This window comes from Bombus bifarius, unplaced genomic scaffold (assembly GCF_011952205.1).
Source record: "Bombus bifarius isolate JDL3187 unplaced genomic scaffold, Bbif_JDL3187 scf7180000010271, whole genome shotgun sequence".
In the NCBI taxonomy this organism is placed as follows: Eukaryota; Metazoa; Arthropoda; class Insecta; order Hymenoptera; family Apidae; genus Bombus; species Bombus bifarius.
Window position 1 is genome coordinate 5,131,986 of NW_022885586.1, and position 26,550 is coordinate 5,158,535.

The following is a 26,550-nucleotide window of genomic DNA, read 5'->3' on the forward strand; positions in this document are numbered from 1 at the left end:
GTTTGCAACAGAAACTCGTAGTCTGTCAGTGAAAGTCAGTTAGTTGAGTAAGCTTCGCCAGTTCTGTGTCGTTCGTCGGTTCGTGGTATTGCGACTTTTCCCAAGTACAGCACGTCTAAGTCGAAAACAACGACTCGAGTCCTACGGCTACGCACTAACATTTGCACCGTGTATTCAAGATCATCAAGGTTTGCACGTTTTTCTACGTTTTTCTCTATTTGACAAGTGTATTTTATCGACGCTGGATCGTCCCCTTCTTAATCGATCGCCATCAATATCGAAACAAAAGATATTCACTATATCAAAACCGGTTTGCAATTTTACTTGCATAAAAGTAAATAAAATCAGAAATTGGATTTTCCTATGCAACAGGTCAGCCGAGTAACGATCGATCGATCGATGGAAATTATAAACTTATATAAAGTTCTGCGTCGAGATCATAGATCGAAAGTTAGACAGTACCTATTTTCGAATAATTTTGATTTACGGTCGATCAAGTGTTTCGAATGTATTTGACATAAACAGATGTTTATCGCGTACTTGCATTCGTCGCGAAGGCAACGTTTCGTGGGTTTATAAGAGGCTCAACATCGTGATATCGTAAGTTTGCTATTGCTCGTAACGAATAATAAACGTGAAACAGCGAAAACTAAATCTCTGTCTGTCTGAGTCGCCGCCAATGCCTAGCGAACGAACGTTCATCCTCAGGAAGCTATCGCAAAATGTTATTCGAGGCCAAAGCACCATCTGGCGTTCCAAATGCGTAGGTGTAGAAGCTTCAGACGGCGCAGGATTATTCGTACTTTTCAGAAAGTTCAATGGTCTCTCGATCGAAATATTTAACATCGATTTATTACACAATCTGTTTCAGCCGATGCGATATATGGTACGATACCAATGATAACATCTTTGATTCTCCGAGAGCTTGTTTACGAACAAATTGAGCGCTCATTAATATCTGGTTTAATACTGTGACATACAAAATTTATAAATAATAGCTTTCTTCGATGGTAGCAGTTTATTATGTAAGACAACGTTGAATGAAGCAGAGTCATAGTCGACAACTGCAAGTCATTTGGTAGACTGTTCCTCGATTTACCGCGATAATATACGAAGAAGCCACTATATTTACGTATGGCTGAGAATAAGATAACATCTAGACGAGGTGTGTTAATGTCGATAACCATGTTGTACTTTGATCTTCTACTTATTCTTCACTGGCAGTTCGTCGTTCTATTGATTCAGATTCTTTCGATCCGGCGCAAACAATTCAATCTACTGATAAACGTAGCCCGTTTGTTATTCCACAGACATTCTTACAGACATTACATTCGGTCTGTTCGTCGCAGTGTAACTTGTTCTATCGGTATATGGTAATGCAATCAACAAACTGGCATAATTATTTATACATTATTGTTGATATCTCACACCTCGAAGGACTTCCTGGAAGAAGCTTGATAATCATGAACAAATGGATTACCAGGAAAAGATTATGTTGTTCGTTCGGGATTAAAATTTTATTAACTTCTGTAATCGTTTCGTATAATTGTAAGATCTCGATCTAGATGTTTACGCGATGTATATTGTTGTTGTATGTATTTCTGCTCTCAACGTTCTGCGTCTTCGTTCCTCTTAGCGTCAAATCAGTTGACCCACATTAAATCGCGTGTGCCTTACTCGGCACACGTTATTCCCATAGCTAAAAAATCATTTTTATACGATTCAACTGTCATCGTTTTTATCTCTTTTCCAGAGCGTGCCCGTTCGACGTGATCCCATAAACTGCTAAGAGTTCGTTAAAGTGTTACTATTGAACTATTAATAAATTATTGGAAGATTAGGATAAAATATTGCGTGGAAATAATGACGGGCGTCAGGCAAATTTTTCGTTGCACTCGAAGACTAAGCCAGATATCGGAAAGCGGGACGAAAGTTGCAAACCAGTTCGCGAGACACACTTCTACACAGGCGCGACAGAAGATCATGGAGGATGAAAATGGAAAAAAGATTTTCTTGTCGCCGTTCGGCGAGTTCAAGCCCACTGAGATGCTCGTTCAGGAATACATCTGGAAAAATGCTACGAAATTCGCTGACAATATTGCGCTGGTAATGTTATAAACAAATTATTACAATTTCTTTTTTTCCCGTCTTTATTAGAGCAGTTGTGAAAGGATGGAACAATTTCTTTGTTACTGTTATAAGTCACAACAGTCGTCTGTGGGAGCGATGATAATAATTAAATGCGATAAGCACGAGTAACTCTTAAAGAGCGTAGCTTGTGCGCGCTTACATTCTTACGTTCGTTGCATACGAATAAATTTTAAGATTACTAATATTGTATGCAAATACGTAATACGAGTATGATCATAGAAATCAAGTTAAATCAAACGATTTTTAATTGTTACAACATAGCTACAACAGTTGCTGATTAATATAATTTTTAGTAGCTACATATTTCAAAATGACGCAAATAGTAATTTTCTATGCTAATTCGATGACTCTAATGCAATCGATGTTACTATATTAGGAGTGCTCGGTGACCGGAAGGAAGTATACGTACAGCGAAGCGAAGGATGCGACTAATTATATCGGAAGAAGTTTGATAAATATGGGTTTGAGAAAGGGCGACGTAGTGGCTTTGATATCGCCCAATTATCCGGAAGCGATTTTAGGTACTATCGGTATCCTAGAAGCTGATCTTATTGTTACTACAGTGAATCCTACCTATACGTCTGGTGAGTTGAATCCATTACTGATTCAGCAATAAATTAACTACTTAATATACATTTGCGCTAGTATATTTAAATAAGTATGCATATGTAGTAAAATGTATTTGCATATTAAATTATTCGATAAATGAAAAAAAAAGAATTAATTAACATAATTTCATTAGCAATTCTGTTTCTGTTCTGTTTCTGCAAATCATTGCCAATTATTTTCTATTACTAAACAGATGAAATAAAGAGGCAACTGAAGATTGCCAACGCGAAGGCGGTCATTACAGTGGCAGAAATTGCACCGATCGTACTCGAAGCTTCGAGAGATATCCTCGCATCTGGAGGACACTTGGTGGTTATCGAGGATGGTAGCGGACCTATTCCCGATGGTACCGTGCCGTTTAAGGTGAGAACTAAAATTGATCATAGTGTCGAGCACCTCGGATAAATTGATTGAATTCGAATTCGTAGGCGTGAAACCATTTGGTATAATCGGTACGAGTTGAACGTTGGCTCAAGATAACGAAACTTTTATAGGATCTCATTGCACGTGGCAAAACGTTACCGCCTATAACCAGTTATCAAATGTCTCCAAACGATTTGGCTGTTTTACCATTCTCCAGTGGAACGACAGGCTTACCAAAAGGGGTGATGTTGACGCATAATAATTTAGTCAGTAACATGCAAATGGTGGAACAGACGTGCGAAGAAAAAATGTGGCAAACTACAACGAGTAAGCATCGTTTATTATCGTTTATTATTACTTATCATCTTAGTATCGTAAACTTATTTGTTCGTTTAATATCGAGCATCATTGACGAGGTTAATTATTTTTGCAGCCGACTTCCAAGAAGTATTACCTTTAATATTACCTTTCTTCCATATTTTCGGATTAAACGGCATGGTGTTACCGCGTATCGCTTCCGGTGCAAAATTAATTACTATTCCCAAGTTCACGCCGGAACTATTTATTAGTGTTTTAATGAAACACAAGGTGAGAATTCTGGTGGAGTATATCTTTTATTTAGCAGGATATGTTTCAGGAATGTTTTCAAGAGTACTTTATTTCACAGGTGACGGGTCTTTACATAGTCCCACCGATACTTCTGTTCTTGAACGCTTGTACATATATAAAGAAACAGGTTTACGAAAGCATGCATCACTTTATCAGTGGTGCGGCTCCGTTATCACAGACGGACGTAGAAAATTTCTATCAAAAGTATCAGTTAAGCCCTGATCAGTTGAAACTCTGTCAAGGTAAGATTTTAACTCTATTCCTAAAATTTCTATTCTCGAATCTTTCGTGCTTCATTAAAGTTGAACTTCTTTTGACAAAATCTAAAAAATATTTATCATTTGCTTAATTTTTTTTAACAAGGATATGGATTGACGGAGACCTCGCCAGTTGTTACCTTGGATGTAGGTGATTCGAAACCAGGAAGTGTCGGAAGAAACATTGTTGGTTGCGAGGTACGACTAGTCGATCCAAGTACGAATGAAGATATTTCTGAACAAGGTCAAGTCGGTGAAATATGGGTCAGGGGGCCTCACGTTATGAAAGGTTACTTAAACAACGAAAGTGCCACGAACGAAATGATAGTCGAGAATGGCTGGCTGAAAACCGGGGACATTGCTTACTATGACAAAGACTCCAATTTCTTTATCACGGATAGAATGAAGGAGTTAATCAAAGTTAAAGGATTTCAGGTGAATGACACCTCCATTCATAGAATTAGTAGATCATATATCAGTCTTCCTTACGTGGTAATCCTATTCTAATAAGTTTGAAATATGTTATCGAGATCATCATTCTGGACAACTTTTCCCTATCCATGTCACTAGTTTCCGAGATATTCGCAAAAAGCTTCAATTAAATTTATTTTCCACTCATCCCATACTCATACATGCCAATCATTCTTCATGTAGATAAGAAAAGATATATGACTATGGTAACGCTAACATGACTTAATTTTTATTTCACTCAATTCTGTGACTGTGTCGAAAAATTCGAGTACTACCATTTATCATTATTCATATGTACTATCAAACATACTTTTGTGTATAAAATGTATGGAACTCGTAAACAATATTAAGTTGGTTGTATTACAGAACTTTTACTTTGTCGCCTATATAATTTTGATAATCGAATAACTGCATTTTTCGATATAATTACATAGTATTAATTATAATATGTAGCGATAAATGCAATAATTATAAATTGTAATATATATATATATATATATATATATATATATATATATATATTCTTATTAATAGGTAGTCTATACAAATATTCATAGGAATTTTCTAATTAAACATTGATGTATGACCAGTTACGTTTTTATAGTTATGTAAAGCGTATTGCATTTTACTAATTCTTTTGATCTCCCAAGGTCAAAGTATTGAGTCATACGTCGCGTCGCATGTTTTCTGCACGATACAAACTTTATTAGTACATTCTTCTATTAGTATATTCTTAAGCGTTCATTTCTTCATAAAAAACACCAATTTTTTATCTTTCAAATTTTATCTTTAAAATTTTGCATCAGGTACCACCAGCTGAAATGGAAGCTGTACTAAGATCGCATCCAGACATCCAGGAAGCAGCTGTGATCGGTGTGCCGGACGAAAGATGCGGTGAGATACCGAAAGCTTTCGTAGTGACGACGAAAGGGTCAAAAGTGACTGAGGAAGATATTAAAGATTTCATTAAAAGCAAAGTGTCAGAATACAAACAGCTGCGAGGTAAAGTTTTTCAGTTTACGTTTAATGCGAATGTAATCTATGATGTCATGTTTTGTATATAAAAACGATTAACGTACCAATGAATACATCTATCTTTTTCCTGTTACATTATGTAAATTTTCCAGTACATAAAGTAAGTTTTTTAAAGTAGTTAAATAGTATCGTAAAACTTTATATATATATTCTATTAATCTATCATTATTTTACGTTCAACCTGTTTTTACGATACAAATTTCGTTTAATATTGTAGTTCTTATTTACCTGATCGATAATGTAAGGTAATCGAACGTGAATTTGTAATAATTTCAGGAGGAGTTACCTTCATAAATGAGATACCGAAGAATGCGAGCGGGAAGATCTTACGATCGAAGCTGAGGAATGAGTGCATATAATAAAAGGTTGCTTCTAAGAAAGACTGAGGAACCTCATGCCAGGCCTTGCTGACAATCAATACCATTATGGGATCAACTATTAATTAAGAACGGAATACGGTGAATTGTTTTTGCGAAGTTAATTTTCGTGATAATAGCAATCGTATTGACTATTACGTTGTTATGAGACTGAAAAATGTTAATTTTAATTGGCCAATAACCACGCGTGCAATGGATCTCTTGCGAGCGAATACTTTCACGATACTTAATTTTTATCGTTTATTTACTTTCCTTCCTTGCAATCTGAAGAGAGAGAGAGAGAGAGAGAGAGAGGCGGAGGAGGAAAGAAAATGAACTACGATTTTACTTACTAGTATAAGAAAAAAAGAAACGTAATTGCGTATGGGCATGGTTGCAAAAAGCGATTTGGAAGATCATGCATTTTATCTTTAATGCCATTTAATATATTACCGTTCCAACCGTTTTTGTGGTGCTATTTGTGACAATGCAATTAATTCTACTGTGACTTAGATAGTTTTTAGAGATATTTGATTTTTACGGTGATTTATGCCAGAGAATAACCAATTAATTAAGCAATAAAATGTTTTATAGCTGATATAAATGAAGCTTCATACTATAACTCCTTCGTCAGTCCTTTCCTTGATCGTATTTTACAATTTGCATTTTAAAATATATCGTTCCGTTTCACGAGAATACATTTATTATGCGGACATACATTGAATCAATAAATAGTTCATATAAATGGGTAAATAACAGGTATATTTCTCCTTTCTTTAAAAAATATTACTGAACATTTTATATAACTCAGTATATGCAAATTACATCAACTCTGTTTCTATTTAGCGGCTACTCGGGATCGGAGCTGGTATATTTTCGAAACAGTTCCTTTTGGAATTATCTTCTGGGTTTCGAAATAACTTAAAATAACTTTCATCATCACAAATTACCAACGAATATCCTTCGAGGAACAAAGATTAGTAACAGAGGTAGAAAATATCATTTTACAAAATATGGTCGAACTGACTACCTCAATAAATTCTTATGTAATCAATCCTGGAGTAAAATATTTTCTCTTGTTGATATACTACGGTATAGCGATTTAAAGATGCTTTGGAGGAAACTTTGTGTAACATTGTGTAACATTATTACTGTACACGATTCCCCTCGAATAGCTTCATTTCATTATTCAATCTCTATATTGACAGTTCTACCAGTTCCTTATCACATATTCCGTATGAATTCTACGGTAATCACCATAGTGAATTCTACCATCTTGCCGAAAATTAAGCTTCCACGTGTGAATTTCCATGAGTTTGTTCGTGCCGCCATTTAATCCCTTGAAGGCTGCAACTACGTCGTTCTGCAAATGCATCTATCGTTCGTAGAGATTTGCTTTCGCGCTTTGCTTTCGAGCATTCCTTCCATCTGCTTCATAGGTAAAGGTTCTCCGGTCGACGCGACGTTCAGCATAAGGGGTGGGGGAGTAAAGCCTCGAGCTGCTTTTCACCCCTAATGTGTGGTTCTAAGTGCGTGCCTCATCCCCTTGGGGAAGGTTTTGCAACCATGTTTAATATTATTCGCGGCGTAGTAGTGCATCGAATTGGTAAATAAGAAATATGCTAAATTCTGTTCTGTTGTTCGCGAGAAAATTGGCATTTCTCAGATCGAAGATTTATAGAACGAGAAAAGCAAAATGGAAAATGTCGAATTACAGATTTTTGGTTTTTACGATTATTAAATACAGAAGTTAATTATCATGATAGAGACATAATTATAGATTGCTATTTATTTGCATTGTTGATGTATAATACATATTGTACATAGTATGATAGTAATGCTTCTCATAGGTATTCATCGTAGGATAGTTTTCAATCTCTCAGAAGGAAAACTGAGATCAACTACATCGTTTCATTTGTCCACATAATTAGCGTTGAACTAGAACAAATTACTTCGTTTTCGAAACTTGTAAATTCAAGATAAGTTTTAAAAAACTAATTCTTGCGACATTATCGCTCTTTTCCGCATTTCAATTTATGGAGTTGATTAATGTGGTCGCCGCCAGTTTCAATTACGAAGCAAAGTAATCAACTTGTTTTATTACAATTTCCCAATACATTATTATCGTCCTTTGTGATAAAGATATTTCTTAAAATATTCCATTGTTTCTAAATTTGCGTCCGCAGCCGATAGCTGTGTTTTCGTTTCCAATCGGTTACAGTAAATACACCGTTAGAAAATTAAGTTTTCGAAACAAGCGACTACCGCAGTGTCGGATACCTCGTCGATCGTGAACCGTAAAGTTCGTCTCGCCTGGAAACGTCCGGGGAGACCGTGGAGACTCGGCGTAAACGGTCGGAATTTATCTCACGAGCGCGTTCAGTTTTCCGAACGATTCAACGGAACGCTTCGCGTTTCACATTCGATAGGTGGAAATAACGTTGCCCGGGTGGAAATGGACGCAAACAAATCAATTGGTTCCGAATGAAATCAAACAAACGCGCGAGACGTTTCAGTGATTCGACGAGCGCCACCTTGGTCTTTGTTTCTCTTTTCTTCTGGCATAGTCTGATCGAGAGGATAGAGAATGAAAAATAGGAACGAGCAGGCTGCATCGTCGTGACATTTTTTCTTGCGCTCCGTATCTCCAGTTGCTTCTTCTTTCTTCCTCTCTTTCTGTCTGTTCTTTTAATTCTGCCGACACCCTAGTAGTCACGCTCTAGTAACGACAGATGGTTTCGTTTCGCATTGACCGACAGTGCAATGTCCATTGTACCACTCTTTTCGTTTTAATCATCGCTATGGACAACTTGATACAATTTGTTGGTATCATTGGCGATTCGAGGAAATGGAGAACACTGAAAAAGAGATTGTATCGTTGAAATTGAATAGTTCAGGAATGTAAAAATACCAACACCAGTCTGTTACTCGTCGCGTATAGGTGACACACCCTGGAGGGAATTAGTTGCAAGTTTTCGCGGTTGAGAAGAGACGCCCTTCTTGGAACTTTGTCCCGATGGAAAGTTGGAAGTTGAACCGTCCCGAGAGCTGTATTCGGCGTTTTACGCAGTGCGAAACACTGTCAGTTAAACTCGTATCGCTGCCTGAAAGAGTTATGCCCCTGTAACAATGCTCGTAGCGTTCATGAGTGCAAACTGGGTTCAGCTTTGCTTCTCCTTTAACTCCGTTTAAGAATAGAATCGAGGAGAGACGAATAGATTAATTAAGAACGATGACGTGATATTGTACTTGGAATCGAATGAAAAATAATATAAACAGTTGTATGGGGAATTTTGAGCACTACTAAACAGAAATTTTCACTTTCAGGTGCAATTGAATCGAAACGATCGCTGCTCGTTCAGCCAGATGGAAGGTCCGCACAAAAAGATCGAGACTGTGCTGGTGGCGGTGTTCCGGATAAATTTATTTTAAGTGTCCTTCTGATGGCAGAGCTCGATTCACCGTCTTCAGATCAAAGAAGTAATAACAAGGAGGGACTCGTCGAGCAAGTGTTCTCGGTAGGGATGTGGTAAGAATTCATTTCTTCGTGCCCCTTTTCCTCTTATTCCCTTTATTTTGCAGTGACCCGCAGTGCTGCGTCAGAAGTGGTTGAAAAAGAAAGAGACGCTAGCAGAAAGCGTGAGAAGAAACGAGGTTTCCGGGCGCATATGAAATGCACCGACAGAAGATGGGGGAAAGCATCCGTCACTGTTTTATTTTCGGGGAGGCGCGAGCCAGATGTTGCCAGGGCTGGGTTTTATTAGACTTCAAGCTTAGCTTTTGTACTTCTATTTTCCGCCTCAACTTCCACATTGGTTTGATTTAACCTTGCGAAGGTCATGGTTCACGTGGCAAATATACATATGTAAAATCTTTTTGCAAATATTTTTACATAGATACGTAAAGTTTGCGGACGAAGATTAGCTGCTATACATATACATTATGTGTTCATCGCTTCAAACTGGAGATGAGAAAGGTTAGAAGATAATGGAAGGTCGAAAGATTCGAGGGGGAATGAAAAGAGGAAATGAAAAAGGGGATGCAAAGGCTGTAGAAGCAAGGAGAAAAAGGAATGATATAGAATAGAAAGCAAAGTAAAGAAAGGAAAGTGTGTAGAGAAGGGCAGACAGGGACTTCATACTATAATGTCTACCTTTGTTTATATTAATTACGGAATTTAAGTAAGAATAATTTGTAAATCCTACCTTTCCATTATCCAAGTCTAACACGATGACGAAGTCTCTAATCTCTTCCCTTTGAACCACTGTAAATACATCATCCTTTTTAATAAAGTTTCGGGCGCTGAACTTGCCAGCCCAAAGAAATCTTAAGTCAATAAAGATACGAAGTTGAATAAGTCTTTGAAACTTCTCAAAATAAAGTTGGCTATAACGTTTTGAAACAGAAGCAAAGTGTATGACCTGCGAATAAATTACATCAACCCCTATGGAGTCATTAACGTTCAAGAGGAACACCTAAATCCTTCTCTCGATAACCTACCGAAGAAACGTAGAATCAATTTCGAAGATCACTAACCGGACAGTTAATCTATCCTCCAGAGTCCATAGATCAGATCTGGGTAATAACTAATAGAATGTACGACCCGAATGTTACTCCTTTGTTCTTCGTTCTATCGACTGGCAAGGGTCAATTAAATTTCAGCAGAAAGGGGCTAGAAAAAAAGGATGGATCGAGCGTGATTCGCCGGAAGCGATTTCTTTTGGAGGGAATCGCTTTGAGAGAGACGACGTGTCGACGAGCTTTGAACGCGAAAACGGGGCTGAGGCTTGCGAACGAAGGCAGAGGGCGAAGAAAATAGAAAACTGGCCTGTTAGCTAGTATATGTATGAGCTCGGGTCCTTTGGGGCTGACGTCGAAAAGAGTACAGGGCCGTGGCCACGGGGGCGCAAGCTGACGAAGGGGGACGAGGTCGGGAACGGACGAAAAAGGTAGAATTGAATTCACTGTCGGTAACGGGCAAGGGGTGATACGGTGCCATTATCAATTTACAGGGATCAAAGGCAGTGCCACACGACGCTAATTAGTCCGGTGCAACGTGACGGCAGAATCAGCCGTCTACAGGTTTCGAATGGTTGGATGTGTTCCTACGAGAGGCCGAGCGAAAATCTAATTGCGGGCCGGACCTGGCTCGCAAACAGCTTTTAATGATTTTCGGATAGATAGTTTCGGATAGTAGTTGACGGAGAAACGGTTAATTAAATGGCGATGGAAGCCCATCGGTCTTTTTTCCAATTGCGAACTAATGTGCTTAGTTTGCATTTCTAAAAGTCGAAAGATATTTTAATGTCATTTATTTACCGAATTTTATTCATTTTCAAAGGAGAGGAACATTGCTGACACGAATTCCACAACCTTCAGTAGTTTTCAAATGGCTTTGGAGTCAACTTTGATACGGTGATACGAGTTCGATAACTCTTGTACTCTGTTGGTAGGTTTTGACTTCGACGATCTGATTTCTATGCTTTTCACGAATTTAGACTCACCTGCATTCGATAATTCTTCAGTGCATTGAAACGAGTACGACTGCCAATCGCCCTACATTGACCATCACCTGTGATTCGAAGATATTTTATGCAGTATGTTTGTTTGTTTGTATACGTTTTAGGTATGACACTTTGATAAGGTTTCATCATATAGTTCATGGAGTTTTGTCACGACAGCGTGATCCCCTGCTTAGATAGCAATGAGGACAGAACTACCGGAGAAATAATGGAGCAATCAGGGTGACGGAGAGCGAAACAATCCGGAATTTGTTACCCCGGTAAACTCTCTTCTTTCTTGTTTTTCAACTTCAGCTGGACGTACCGGAAATTACAGCCTGGTGCCCTTCGATTTCTTCCATCTCCGGTCGAGATGCAGCGAGTCAATGTGTGAGTTCAGGTTTCTAGTGGCCAGGATAAACCACGTTGCACAATCTAAGGAAACGATAACGTGGACATCAGTGTGTATCCCGGGTGAAATTCCTGCCTCGATTTCTCTTTCGTTCTTCTTTTATCGTTTTCGCGTCAGTGACTTGTTTCTTTCCAAGTGATATATCTCTGCAGTACATAATCCCTCGGAAAACTTTACCAATTGCAAATTGTTCGTTCTGATTTATTAGTCGTGTATTATTTTATATTATGCGTAGTATTTTTACTCGAAGTAACGTTGTATCACGTAAGATTAATATTATCGATCGTTTTATTCAAGTAGCGGACAAGTCGAGAGGTATTATTCTAGAAATTTTTCAAAGAGAACGATCACTCTGGTATCAATAGTCGTTTATCATGAACTGTTCGACGATATTCAGGCGACGTTGGCCATTCGCGACCAAAGTTGAAGTTCCTGAACACTCTGCCTCTCTCCTAATAAATCAATATTGACAGGGATGTTATATTTTTCTTTCACCATCTTCCAGACGTTCCAGGCGAATATCACATTCCATCTGTATCGCGTTTTCCCTCGCGTTCCTTCTGTTATTATATCCGACCAGAACACGGGAAACCTTCTCGATGTTTTTTCGATCCCAACGCGTTTCCATAATTTTCTTGGAATTGAAATCGCTACAGTTTTGTTGTTTTCCTTTCTCACCTATTTGCCACAAGGCGAACCAAATTCCATCGGAAACATACACGAAACGAAGCTATGATTTTAAGCGAGGACAAATGAGAAACGTTCGCCAGCAACTTGTACTAATTTTCATAATTACAATATATGGCCTGAAAACTGCGTTTGTCGGCGACAGTCGATAATAAATTACCGTCGCACGAAGATAGGATTATAGATGGACGGTACGAGTTTTTGCAGGTCCTACCAGTGAGTAATTAATTTTCAACCAGTAGATAGAGGAAGAGAGAGAGAGAGGGGGGGGGGGGAGACGCACAAGCAAGATTTTAAGGACATTCAATGAGAGAGATGAACTCATCTCGTTGATACGAAAGAGAACCTCACTAATTCCGGTTGACTCAACTTTAACGTCATTTTGCATATAATTTGTGACTTCATTACTCTCTCGTCTAACTTTACGAAATTTGCATTGTACCGCGACGGCACATTAAATTAAACGATCAGAAATATTTCGTCCAGTCGGTTGACAGACCACGGAAGTCCGTCGAAAAGTTCGATATTACCAAAACTTCTGACCCGGCATGATGTTCCATTTGAAACGTACCATTCTCGATATTCGCCCCTGTCGAGAAAGAAATTTTTTCAAAGCCGCGCAGTCATAAATCTAGCTTTCTGGAATCGCGCAATATTGCTTCGAAGTTAAAGCTTCCATCTCGCGATCCATCTCTAACGGACACCATCGAAAACGAACATTCGTCACAGCTATTGAAATACATGTCATCAAGAACGAAATGCAAACCAGCACCGGTAATCAATATTGTTCTGGATCCGTGCTAACGACTCGAAAAACTTCGAGTACAGCCATGTCATAGCAGACATGGCAACAATACTTTGTCAAGCACTGAAGCAGCGAAAATATTTCTTTTCTTTTGGCCTCGACCGATATGTTACAACAGGAGGACCGTTTCATTACGTCCCATTGTGTCCCCGTGCCTTCGCACCCGGTTCGTCGTTTCATTTCGGAAACAGGACGCAACGAACCCTTTTGCCCTGAAATTTCGCTTTAATTGCAGACAAACTAATGTCACCGGATGAGCATGTTCCACAGGCGTTGATTGGTACGTTCACCACTTATCCGTGAACGCGGTGATCGGCCGAACGAAAATTATGTGCAGAATATGGTCTCTGCATGGGCCCGCGTAATGTGTTGTTTTCGTGGCGAATTTTAAAATTTCAGTCTTGTGCGAGTTTTGTAATTTTTGAATCGCGAAAGTTTTATATCGTCAGTTTATATAAATCTCTTTCGCGTGTGTCCACAAATCGGAAAGCAAACAGTTTGAAAATTGAACAAATTTTTTGGGAGATCTGATTTCTTCGGCAAATCTGAGAATGTGTTTGAACAAAGTTTATTGGTAACCACGAATGAAATGTAGTTTAATTCTTCTCTTCCTTTTTTTTTTTTTTTTGCGCCAAGGTGTGAAAGTAGTTACGGAGTTGAAGCTCGGAGGGAAACCAAATGAAAAGATTCGATCGTTGGAATAGAATTAGATCTTGCCAGCCGAGAGCAGCCTCCGAATCGAAAACGAATTAAGAGAATTCGCAGCGTCGCGTCGTGGCAATTCTCGTTCCTTTCCTTCGTTTGTTCCACGCCATCGATACGTACGAGTGACGTTTACATTGCAAAGTGGCGCGCGTCATGGTACACGAGATGAATACCGGCGAGGCCACTGAGACAAATTGATTTGATTTGAAACGAGGGAAGAGACGATGAAACAAAGAGATACGTATAAAAAGAGAGATACAACATCGCGTGTTGGAAATTCCTCGGACGAGAATATTTCGGAAAATTTTCCATTTCCACGAATCCCGATCGTTCTACCTTGCTTTAAATAACAACACGTTCGTTTCTTTTCTCTACGATATATGTAAGTGTACCGGTGGGACTTTGATGCCGGTTCGTATTAAATTCTCCGGTGAATTCCCTGGTCGCGTAGAAAGGAAATTGCGAATCTCGAATCGACCGAGGCACCGGCGGTCGTCAGAGGTTTAAGGGTCAACGTGACGTCATAGAATGGACCGGAGCAAGACGATGGACGGGTGTACGATGAATAAATTACGAGGACAGTGACACGAAACCAGCGAGATGAGTGGCCAAGATAGTGGACCGCTCTATTTTTGAACTTGGTTGGCCCATCCTCTCTCCACTGATCCATTTTTTTTATTCTCCACGCAATTATTCAGCCCAAATCTTCCGTACAAATATGTACACACACCTTTATTTCTTTGGTCGTTCTGAGAGAGTAGACTAGAAGTTTTCGTATATTTTATTAAGAAAGAGGAAGCTTCGGCAAAGAAACTGTTATAAAATTCCGATGTAACAACTGTTGATCAATCACCGCAAAATCAATGATATCAGAAACAGAGTTAGAACAGTGTTTCGTTCAAGTTGCATCGAGCGATTAATAAATTTTACAGTCGAACACGTCGGGTTACACGTCATCGTTTAACACGTACAGGACGTATTTCCTCCATTCACAAGTACGCTTCAATAGCGAGACGTATTCACGTGAAAATCAAGTTACCACAAACTGCAATTGCTATTGAATAGCATAACAGGCAAACGTTGCATGATTAACGAAACATGTAAGCGAATAGTTAGAGGTCCGTGAGGCCCAAAAAATCGCAAGCTTGGAATGGAGAAGGAAGAAGAAGGAAATCAATTAAATATAATAATTCATTCCTTTGAGCAAAATAACAAGTTTCGATGATAACAGTTTTTAGAATAAAAGAATGCAACGATCAGATTTCCTGCGGTGTTTATCCAGCAATTCGTATTCCAAAGCTTGCCTCTGCCATGGCAATTCCCATTTTTCGCGCGTTGTACTAAATCATAGGCGAGTGATCGAAACAGAAAAAAGAAAGAGAGAAAAGGGAATTAAAGTTTTCCATCTCCAGCGGCGTCTTTGACGAACAATCGCGCTTTATTTCGTTTATTAAACGGCCCCCGAACGAGATTGCCAGCCGTGTAGCATCCCCGCCACACGTTTCTCCATCCAATCGACGCAGAAACTACGGTTCGGAGCCACCACTCTGTTCTCCGAGTCTATCCAGTATATCCAAGTTCGTCGGATATTTCCGACTGGATATTCCTTCCGGTGCGCGTCACGGTGGTCGACCATGCTTCTCTGCAGTGCACGCTAAATCATTGCTAACGCGCCTGTCACGACTGGATCCCAAAGTTATGGCATTCGATGCAGAGCAACGGTCACCGGTTCGTTACAATGTACGTGATCTTCATACGTATAGAGAAGTACCGATGATTTCAGAGTGTGTTTGCGACATTTCGTTGGTTGCGCTCTAACATCTCAAGTGATCAAGAAATCGATCTCGAGAGAGATACTTGGGTATTTTCAAGATACTTGGAGAGAAACTTGGCGGTACACGCGTTTCAAGGACAAGCAGGAAAGTGTTAGTCGAGCGTATAGAATCTTCTTTATCCACAGTGGAGGACCGATTTCTAGCCGACGTGCGGAAAGTCCTATCGCTGAACTTACTTCCCGTCGCAACGCATAATAATTTAGTCCACATTCATATTCATAAATGGCGCATGCATATTCGCGATAAATTTCTCCGTGGAACCGGCACACCGGAAAGCGTAAATTATTTCCTGGGCAAATTGAAAGCTGCTGCGAGAGGCAGTTGCGTTCCAGGGGCTGCTTCACTGCCAGGTAAACGCGCGACGTATCGAGTCCTTAGAGAAAGCTGTCGATTTCAGATGATCGGATGTTTGATCTAACAGCGCCTTTAAAACACATCGTGGTATCGTGATTTGTGTGACAGTATTATGTTTGAGAATCGTATTGTTATTCCATATAGCAGATTTCAGCTTGATTCGATTATCTTTTGGTATAACGAAGATGTGGATATAATATTACTCTTATATTTGTTCCCGTGGTTTGTCTGACGATTTTTTATTTTCCCGCAGCATTGTATTGTGATTTTATATACTAGTTTCGGAGATTACATCTTTAAGCGTCATGTAAGTATTGGATACTTGAAATACCAGAGAAATCGTGAAGGAAATTCTGTATTCCTTGGACATTTTCTTCTGCATTCCTTTCTCTGGTTTGTGCGATAGTTCCACTTCCGACGACTGTATTTTCGTATAGCAGGTTTGAATCTGATATAATAAATAAACTGTTCAAGAACTACACTGACGAACTTTACGAATGAAAAAATACAGAAAAGTAACGATGCTGGTTTGTATCAGCTCTCTATAATAAATCAATTTCTGTAAAGAAATTAGTCTATAATATTATAATTGTGGAGGTTATTCGATGTGTAAACAGAGAAAACACGTGGATAAATTGTAAGGCAGAAAATATATTTAAATAGAAGTGTAATAAGTAAGAATACAATTTGAGCTGGTCCAGATCCGCACGCTAGCTGTGTTACCCAATAACTGAAAACCCCGAAGCCAACGTCGCCTGTCTACTGTTTATGGCCTGACTTCGTCGCAGTCTTTTGTCTACGCGCTGTCGATAGCTTCAGTGCTTGGGAAAACTAAAAAGACCAGATGTAGAGTTTTCTTAGAAGTGGTGACAACTTCAACAATAATAAATACACAAAAAATATATTAGCATTAGAATAGAGTTGACTAGCATTTCTGAAAATCATTTGACTCGCTTGCAAGAAACAGAAGTCGACATGCTCGTCAATAAACTAAATCCGAATATATATTTCTATAAAGACAGCTAAAGAAATGGAACTCAAGTAGAAATTTTCTTCGCTCGCTAAATATTGTACCACGTGTTATATTTTAGATATTTTATATATTTTTGTATTATATATATTTGTAAAATACATTCTACATTTTTGGATTTAAAAATTGCTTACAAATACATAAACGTCTGCAATAGGCTAATCAAACTTCTACCAACGATCTTCAAAGATGCTTTTCCCGACAGAAGAAGCGACTCAAGAGTGACATCGATCCCTCGAAAACGAGTTCGAATCAGCCTCGGCAAACCGGAGAAGTTGATCTTTCATTGTGCTTTTTCCTTTTACCGTAGGGCTCACACTTCCGACTCTTTTTTCACTCTCTTGCGCTCTTCTTTTTACCAAGACAGCCAACGACCGAAGTATCTCGTCTTGAATTCTACCGAACTTTTCTCTGGGCATATAGGTGATCGTTGGTCTCTTGGATCCAATAAATCGCCGGTGTTCTTCCACCCTCGGGCGCGTCCTCTGTCTTCTTTCCACCGCTGGTTTATTTGCACGCCGCTTTTTCTATCCTTCACGCTTTCGCTTTATCCGTAGCTCGATTATACTCGTTCCAACGTCTTCTTTCGTGTTTTTCCGTCTTCGTTTCGTTCGTACAGTCAAACTTCGTCGACGAACGGGTTGGTACCTGCGTCTTTGTCGGCGTTGAACAAGGAAGGCGGAGAAAATGGGATAGAACGTTGGTTGGGTGAGAAAAGGAGGAAACCAGCGGGAGTCGTATCGGGGGTGGAAAGTGGAAGAGAGATGGGAAACGTGTCGGGGAAACAAAGACGAGGGGTAGCTTAAAGAGAGTAGAGAGAGGCGATCCTGTTTGGTGGGACAAGGCTGGCATTTGGTTGGATGGAGGAGATCGGTAAGAAAAGTAGGAATGGAAAAGATTGCAACGACGCTACAAGACGGAAGGAAGAATGGAAAGGAAGTGGAATTCTTGAAGAAATACGGAAGAGGAATAATAAACGTGAATAAGAAGATGTATTAGGAATATGGGAGGAGTTAGAGGGCTCGGGGAGAGAAGTCTGTAACCAAAAAAACCTGTAGGGGAAATTGGTTTTCTGGGGAGGATAAAATGACACAAAGAATCGAGAAACAAATAGAGTAACAAAAGGATCGTTTGAAGAAGCTGATGTGCAAAGGTCAATGGTCAAAGGAAGTTCGAACTGCAGTTAAAAGAAGGCAAGGAAGACAAGAAAGAAGAAAGAGCAGCAGAGAAATACGAACAAAGATAAATTAACGAACACGGTTAACAAACGCAAAAGGAAGAGAGATAGAAAGGGGTCGCTGGAAAAAGTGCCAAGTAACGAAGAAATGTCGGAAGAGGACGGTAAGAAGACGGCAACGTGATGAACAAGAGGAAGAATGAGGATGAAAGACGGGTGCAAAAGGGTGAAGGAAAACAGAGGAAGGCCGATGGGGGATAGGTAGCACGAGGAAAGGAGAAAGAGAAAGAGAGAGTTGGGGAAGGGGCGGAAGGAAAGAGCTTGCCGTCGAGTGGCGCGACAAGGAGGGATTGAGAATGGGGTTGAAAGTGGGGAAGCCGTGGAGAATCAGCGCACAGCTACACCCCACCGTGACGGCAGCGGCAGTCAGTCGTCCGCGCATCTTCGTTCGGTGAGGGTTTCGTGTTCGGTGGTGAATCGCCCGCTTCCCGTACCGAGTGTAGAGTCATCAGATTTGTCATTCATCGATCAGCTGATCCCTGACTAGTGGTGCGCCGACCTGTAGCCGCCAACCACCTCCAGTCGTAGCACCACTACCTGCGAATTTTTCTCTTCTCAAGGACTGCGAGTCGGTAAGTCGAGCAATCACTTTTTTAGTTTCTTTGCGAGCGTTCGATATTTTCTGCGTCACTTTTTTCCAATGTCACAGCAGTGACATAGATCAGCGCAAGATTTACGAATTCGAGGATACGTTAGAGATACGGTATAGTGAAAGTTCCGTGAATTCGAGATCGAGTAGAATTACTGTTTTGACGTCGTGCTTCGCTTTGGAATTAAAGAGAATTGTCGTACAAGCTTTGCCAGCGTGTAGAAAGGGGGTTGAAAGTTAGGGGCAACATGTTTGTTTGTCGGAACTGGGAGCACGAGCTCTAGTGTGTTTTCTTTTCTTTCCCTCGTTTTTCATCGGCGTGCGAGAGAAGCAATCGATACCCGATTCTCGAGATGTAACCAAGGACGCGCCATGGCTTATCCGCAGCGACACGTTAAGAATGAATGAATTGCGTATCATAGATTTTGTTTTATACTTCATAATTTTCTTATATTTTAAGCGTATAGATTCTTACTGCTTTACATATTGACGATAGCACAACGTAAAGAGAGCTTATTTTTAGTAGCTGAAAGATTTTTTTGTGACTCGCTGGAAATATGTTTTTAAACTATATATAAACGTTTATCAATTTGAATATGTAATTAATTACAACAAAATATTGTTCATTCGCCATGGTAATAAACAAAACTATTTATCTGTAAAATACGAATTAAATTATTCATAAAAGAAAGATTAAACGGCATGTAAATATGAATTAATTATAAAAGGAAGATTAAACGGTATTCCTAACTGAAATGTGTATACAAGGTTCGAGGATTTCCTAGAAAGGACTTTCGCTTCAAAAAAAAATCTGTTTGTTTTGCTTGTGTAGGCAAGAACCGAAGCTGTGCTTGTTCTCTCTCTCTGTTTCCCTCGTTTCTGTCAATATATACAATGTGATCAATACTCAATTCCTATACGTAATCCATTCATTAAATTGCACGTACATATAAAATTAAATCACCTTGTTCTCTCTTGGAAATATAATATTTTTCCCTATTCGCTATTTATAGGATTATCTTTATTCGGTAATAATTCAACCATTTCGTAACAATAAAAAACATTAAGTTACATTATGCTATAATCGTTACCGTAACAATCTTCTAAAACATTTCTGCAAACTGTTTGTAATCTATTTTATGACTCGAACCAGGGTATAATTCCCTCTATTGTGCTACATTGCTGGACTCTTTACAGTCTCGTGCCCCCGTCTATTTCGCAACGGCAAAACTATGCTGTGTTAGCGAAACAGACGGCCGGAAACGTTTCGAATTGATGGGCGAAATTTTGGTCGGCATCAAGCCATAAAAGTCATTGTAATTTCTGTAAGTTCGCCACCACGTGTAACCTCAACTAATGAACGATTTCTAGCTGGGTCAAATGTAACGGAGAAACTCCGTTCCTCTGGTTAGACCCAGTAGAACGATTCTCTATTTCAAACACGAAGTATCTTTAGCGTCTGTTATAATATCTTCTAATTTAATTACGTTTTATTCCGTTGTCTCGTTATTAGATCTTACGGTGGGTCGCGAAAGTTTTTGGAACGCTTATCAAAGAAACCTTTTACGTGTATATTCCAAGTAAACCATTTTGAAACTTCGGTAGTATCGTAACGAAACGCTATTGTCATGATTTTAGTGGGAAACTTTATCATATAAAATTATATAAAGTGAAATTGGAAATTATTTTATAAAATAAAATAGTCATCTCGGGCGTACAATACACGTTAAAGATAGTTCCACTGAATATTTAATAATATATTAGATATTTATTAATATTAATATAATAGATATTTGACTGTCTCAGTAATTTAGTAATCTCTGCGAGATATAAATATGTTAAGTATCTCATGATTCCTATATATTTCTTCAGATTATCATGATAGTCGAGTCTAATCACATTGCTAACAAAATGTCAGAATGTTTCGTTACAACCTACCTTCGATACCTACAAGTATTTGAATACTGCAGTGAGCAACGTTCTTAGCTTTATCATCAATTATATTTCTAAACGTAAAGTCATCCGCGATATCGTTCTAACTTATACAAATTTGCGGCCGTATTAATTCCAGGTCGTATAGCTCGTTTATAACTGGATGTATAACGGAGAACAGTGGCGGCGTCATTCTGACTGGTGATGTTCATCCACTCGAAACTAACGGTTTGCCCATGTAAATTTTCCCGTTGCCAATAATCGTTTCACCATGAGTATATTTACTATTCATCGTGAAATGCTATTCTAATCTACCATCATTGTCCCAGCGTATATTTATATTTCTGCCGATTCGATCGACGATCTATCAGCGTTTCGTTTGATTTTTGGAATGATTCACCTAGGCAAAAATATTCAAGTCGTGCAGCGGACCACCTTTTTTCACGGGCAATTTTTATTGTCCGTTTATATTCGACGCGAAAGTACACTCGAGACGATGATAGAAGAAGGCTGTTACCGAGGGTATAAAAATTTCTGCAACGACGATTTCTTCATAAGGGTTGAAGCACTATAACTGGCTGACCTCAGGCCGTAAAGATGTCTGGGAATAAAGGACGTTAGGAGGAAGTTATATTACTTTTATATAAACGAGAATCATGGAACAGAAAAATTGAGTTACCTTTCCCTAACAAGTATAATCGTTTACTTCATTCCCGAAGATATTCCCATTCGGAAATCGAATTCGCGCAAAATAATCATTTTCTGTATGGTTCAAATTAGTACTTGGTCGTTTCCTTTGATTGCAAGTTTCGTATACAAATCGAAGATTGGGATTTAATCGTTGGTAATAGGTTCGTACCACGTAATTGTCGTAATAGCGCTAATGAACTTTGGTTAAATACACTGCGGCCTTGTTTTTATGGTCAGCCTTGGAAGTAGTTCGCAAAAAGAGTTTCCGTGTTTTACGTAACTCGAGACCCCCTCCCAAAACGTGTACGAAGGATCTAATGAACGGTCGGTACGAGGGTCGAATCGAAAAGTGGAGTTCAGCTTGGTTGTCGCCTGGTGGAAATTGTTCCTGAGTTATACCGCGTTCAACTATCTCTCCTGCCTTACGGTCTACGGGATCTATGTACCTTGAACTTTTCGAAGTTTGCGCCCGACAGAGGAAGCGTGACGTGGTGAACAAGAAGTGGTGATCAATCGGCATTAAGGTCGGGGCTGTTTGACGAAGGAGGCTGTAAATGAACATGTCTGAACCAAAATAGCGATAGATTTCAGGGAGGTTGGGTGAATGTAATGATGTAAGTGGAAGACCTTCGAGCTCAAATGGAGTGTAGCCGAACACGATAAATTCATTGCTGGCAAAAGATTTGGAATTACTTTCTCAATCGTATCTTTATCGAGCCGTGCGCTAATTTTATTAGTAATACGATGAAATTAATACTAAAAGCATCAATACTAGTATCTTTTACTTTGATATAGTTTTTTTTTACCAAAGTCTCCTTCAAAATAGTAAATTTCTGAACTTACTTTTCTATAAATTTATTTAATTTGTTTTAATTCTTTTAGCTCATATAATGATTCTAAACATTTTCAATAGCGTACATCGAAGATTCGACGGAAAATGATATCGAAAAACGTATATCGATAAAAGACCTTTGATTATTGCAGTCTCGTAAAATTACTGTAGAGAATATTATTTAGCTCTTGATACTTTTATTAAATCACCATCATAAGGCTTTCTTTTGCGTCCTTTTTACACGCCATACTTTAAGTATAAATTTCCTATTTAATTAGCCAAGGTTTCTTCGTGATCGAAGCGTGAATAAATAAATGTCTTTTGCTACGTTCTGTTTTATTTAATTAGGATACCTTGTTACTACACGTTTGAATTTTAATGAACACACGCACATGGCTTTCTGTGCAGCCTTTTATTATAACATGGAAGGGAGAGTTCCCGCGTGGAAAATGAATACACTTTCCATAACGAACGCACCCTGATACGGCGCATAACTTCTTATTGCGGAAAATTGAATTTTTTAAATACCTAGCACGGTACGTTACAAAGTGACTGGCCACGACTTCGTTCTCTCTCTTTTTCTCTTTCTCTCTTTTGTCGGGATTATTTTTACCGTTACCAACCATATCGCTCTTTTTTCTCATTCCATCGTGCTTTTTAAAGATAAATAAAATAAATACCTATTAAGACGGTAGTTACCACGATGCGAATATTAATGACAAATTACGAGAATTAAAATTCAGCCAACAACGTCTTACTGGAACGTACAGGCGGGATCTAATGTTCTTTCTTTCTTTTTGCAAATTACGTCACGTTTTCCTACGCGATCGTTCATGATCCTGGATAATTTTTTAACATTCCTGTTTTGTGTAATAGAAATAAACGATAAAAGTATTCACGTTTGTACGTGCATAGAATTTTAAAAACTTTTTTCCATTTAAGATATAGATCCGGAATAATTTTCTGAAAAATTTTAAGCACTCTTTTGCTATCTTCTTTCTTTCTCTCTCGTTTCCTTTCTTTCTTTTTGAAAAGTAGATTTTTTAAGTACAGCCAGAGAATCCGGTAGATAATTTCAACTTGAAGACCATTTAGAAAGCTTACTACTACGATTTTCCGACCGCTTAACTTGTCATCATTTTTTCTCCCTTTGTTTCTACAGCGAATCTCTCGCGTAGCTGCTAGTAGGTTATTAATATCATCGGTGGAAACCATTACTCGAAAAATCAATGATGATAAATTCACAGAGGGAACGTGTTAGAGACGTTGGTTAACGATCGATGTTGGCAGATCGAGCGGCAGATTTCGCTCGATGCTATCGTTGCGGCGAATATTTCGCCATGTTACCAAAAATTATAACCATTTTTATTCCCGGTGAAATAATACTGCGCAAAACAGATGATACAAATTTAGCGTGTTTTATACGAGTGGGTAACCAACAAGATATTTTATTGGGGAGCCATTTTCGTTGAAAAATTTCGGGTGTGTTGCGTGCTGGATTACGTTAAAAATATTTCGTTTAGTTTGTTCAGCTTTGTTCGGCCACGTTACGTCAATTCCATTAAAATACAATTTTATATAATATAAAATCATCGCTATATTCATCGTTTATAATTAAAAAAAAATTTAATATCCAATGTCTTGGAAAATTGAACACTTTTCTACCCTTATTTCGGTACATAAATTGCATCACCTAGTTTGGGACGCCGCGTAGGTCACAAACTAGCATTAAGAGCTTACCCGACAGCAAGAAAATTGTTTTCATCGTATTTTCCACTTTCGATACCATAAAGTGTCAGGAAGCGGACGCTGTGCACAGAGAAAGAGACGGATGCTGCGAAAGGATACTGCGTCCAATACTTTCGACTTGACCAAAAGTCAATTGATGGCCAAGAGAGTGAAAAATAATTTGTCAAGACGATGGTATAAAACCGATTGAAGTTCGAATGAGATTCGAGTGTTCGCGAGGCCGAAAGTATGCGACAGTTGTAAAAAGAGCCATGGAATAAGAAACGAATGCAAAGTACCACCGAGACGAGAGTCGTATCCAAAGATTTACCGTGCAGAAACCCTCGCTTGCTGTCCGTTTGTCTGTTTGTCCGACCCCTCTTGACGATCCCCTCTATGCTTCCTGCTCTACCTCTCTTTCCCTCGGAAGCGTACATTTATGTTATGCAAATGCGATTCTCCTGGCCCAGGAAAAGGAATATAAGTGTGTGTAAGAGAGAGAGAGAGAGACAGATAGATAGAGAGAGAGAGAGTGAGAGAGAGAGAGAGAGAGGTGGGGGAAAGAGTGACGCCGTGACCATTTGGCGCGTGGGAAATAAAATTCATGAGTGATAGTTTGACTTATTTCGAGATTTTTCAACGTTACATTTCCTCCGGAGAAATTTGCTCTTAAGGCGAGAGAACATCTATACTCTCATCCTCCCAAAGTTTCCATCAAGGAACATCCGTTTTAATGTCACGATCCTTCAAGATAAACGTTCCTTCTACTTGCTTATTTATTTATTTATCTATTTACTTATTTATTTATTCCGACTGGTATGTATCTCTCGCATTTCTCCCATCTTTCTTACTTCTGGGTTGGATACATGTAATATTTCTTCTTTTTCTTTTTTTTTTTTTAAGAGCGAATGATCGTTTCAGCTTAAATTTTATTTCTTACGAACGCTATAAGCCGATAGTTGGAAAATTGAATCGACGCTCTTGGGAGGTTTAATGACGCTAGCTCTTTAACGTTGAATTTTTTTTTAAACGAATTCTTCAAGTATTTTTATCCCTTAACGAAATTGACTGAAACTTTTAGCCGTAGAACGGTTAAATGATCGTTCCTTAAAGAGTGGTTAAAAATCGAAGGGTCGAAGGGTAGGTAGCATTCAGCAACCGCACCAGACGGTCGGACGTCACCAGCATCAAGCGGAAAACGGCCGGTTTAAAGTGGAAGAAGCAATTTGCAGGCCAGCGCCTGTATTTCCATACCTGTCAGAAGCAAACATACTGCTTACGTCACGATATGATCGTGATCTTCGACCACAGTCCGCTCGACGGTTTGCTTTAAATACGACCTAAATAAAAGATATGGGTGATCTGAATGGGCTGTATATAAAAATTTATGAGCCGACGAGTCGTCGGACAATTAAGTAATTAAAAAAAATAGCCACTTATAAATATTCAATCGCTCTTCTCCTCTCGGGACGAATTATTTCGTCGCAGGAGTGGAAAGTCGACGGAAGGTCGAACAACTTTTATAACTCGGGCTTTTTCAATAAAAATTCGAGATGCTAATTGGATAACTTCTCTTTAAAAAAATATGAAGCTCTTTTCAAATCGAATTTTCTTCAGGCTGTTTGATGTCCTATTTCATAAATCTTTTTCCATGCATATTGAGAAAGAATATTTTATACTTATTTTCTTTTTGAAACTTCGAAAGACGAGGTCATAATTTTCTATTACACGATAGTGTAACGTTCTTCATGTTGCGAGTTTCTCTACGATTAATCATGCTTCGACAACAAAGTAGGGAAGTCACATTCCATAAGGTCCTTGAAACCCAGCATTTAGTCAACCTCTATTTTGTTCTCAATACGAACGTAATTCATCTCAATCCGTAGGGTGCTGCTTGTCCAGATTCATCTTTCACTTGGCGGCAGAAGGTTCGTTCCCAGATATTTTTGCTCGATCCTCCACCTCTTGACAGATCCTCGCAGACAGATCCTTACGTTACGTCAGAATTCATCGAATTAACAAATATTCGCCAGCGAAAATGTTAAAAATTGAGCATTTCATCTATCATATTCAGTCTATCATATTCAATCTCATCTATTTAAATCAGCGCAGTATCCTAGCTCTCGCATTAGGCGCAGACGAGCCGGCCACTTTTCTCGATTCCAGGCCACGCGAGAGATCTCGCGTCGAGCGTGTTAGCAGCTTCTTGTCCCAGGGAAATCGGATAATCCTGCGAATTCGTTATGCTTGGAGCCTTGGCTCTTTCGCCACGGGTTGCCGTGGCGAGGGATGATTTGCATAAATTTTCCACGGGTGGAAATGAAATTGCTCGTGAAGCAACAGCGAAGCCTCTTTCCGCCCT

General features: G+C 39.0%; 2 protein-coding genes across 2 annotated transcripts in view; both read left to right on the forward strand.

Annotated features, from left to right (window-relative positions):
• Positions 1–6,030, forward strand: LOC117216525 (4-coumarate--CoA ligase 1-like). The gene is made up of 10 exons (XM_033463281.1): positions 1–188; positions 1,754–2,106; positions 2,528–2,735; positions 2,954–3,123; positions 3,255–3,450; positions 3,557–3,711; positions 3,791–3,974; positions 4,096–4,424; positions 5,267–5,462; positions 5,772–6,030. The coding sequence occupies exons 2-10, from the start codon at positions 1,864–1,866 to the stop codon at positions 5,852–5,854; spliced, it is 1,764 nt and encodes a 587-aa protein (XP_033319172.1). The 5' UTR covers positions 1–188; positions 1,754–1,863; the 3' UTR covers positions 5,855–6,030.
• A 12,728-nt stretch (positions 6,031–18,758) lies between these two features.
• The window catches only part of LOC117216364, a 136,130-nt gene continuing 128,338 nt past the window's right edge, over positions 18,759–26,550 (forward strand). Inside the window, exon 1 of the mRNA XM_033463021.1 lies at positions 18,759–18,989. The gene's annotated coding sequence lies outside the window, so the exon portion shown is untranslated. The remainder of the gene's footprint in view (positions 18,990–26,550) is intronic.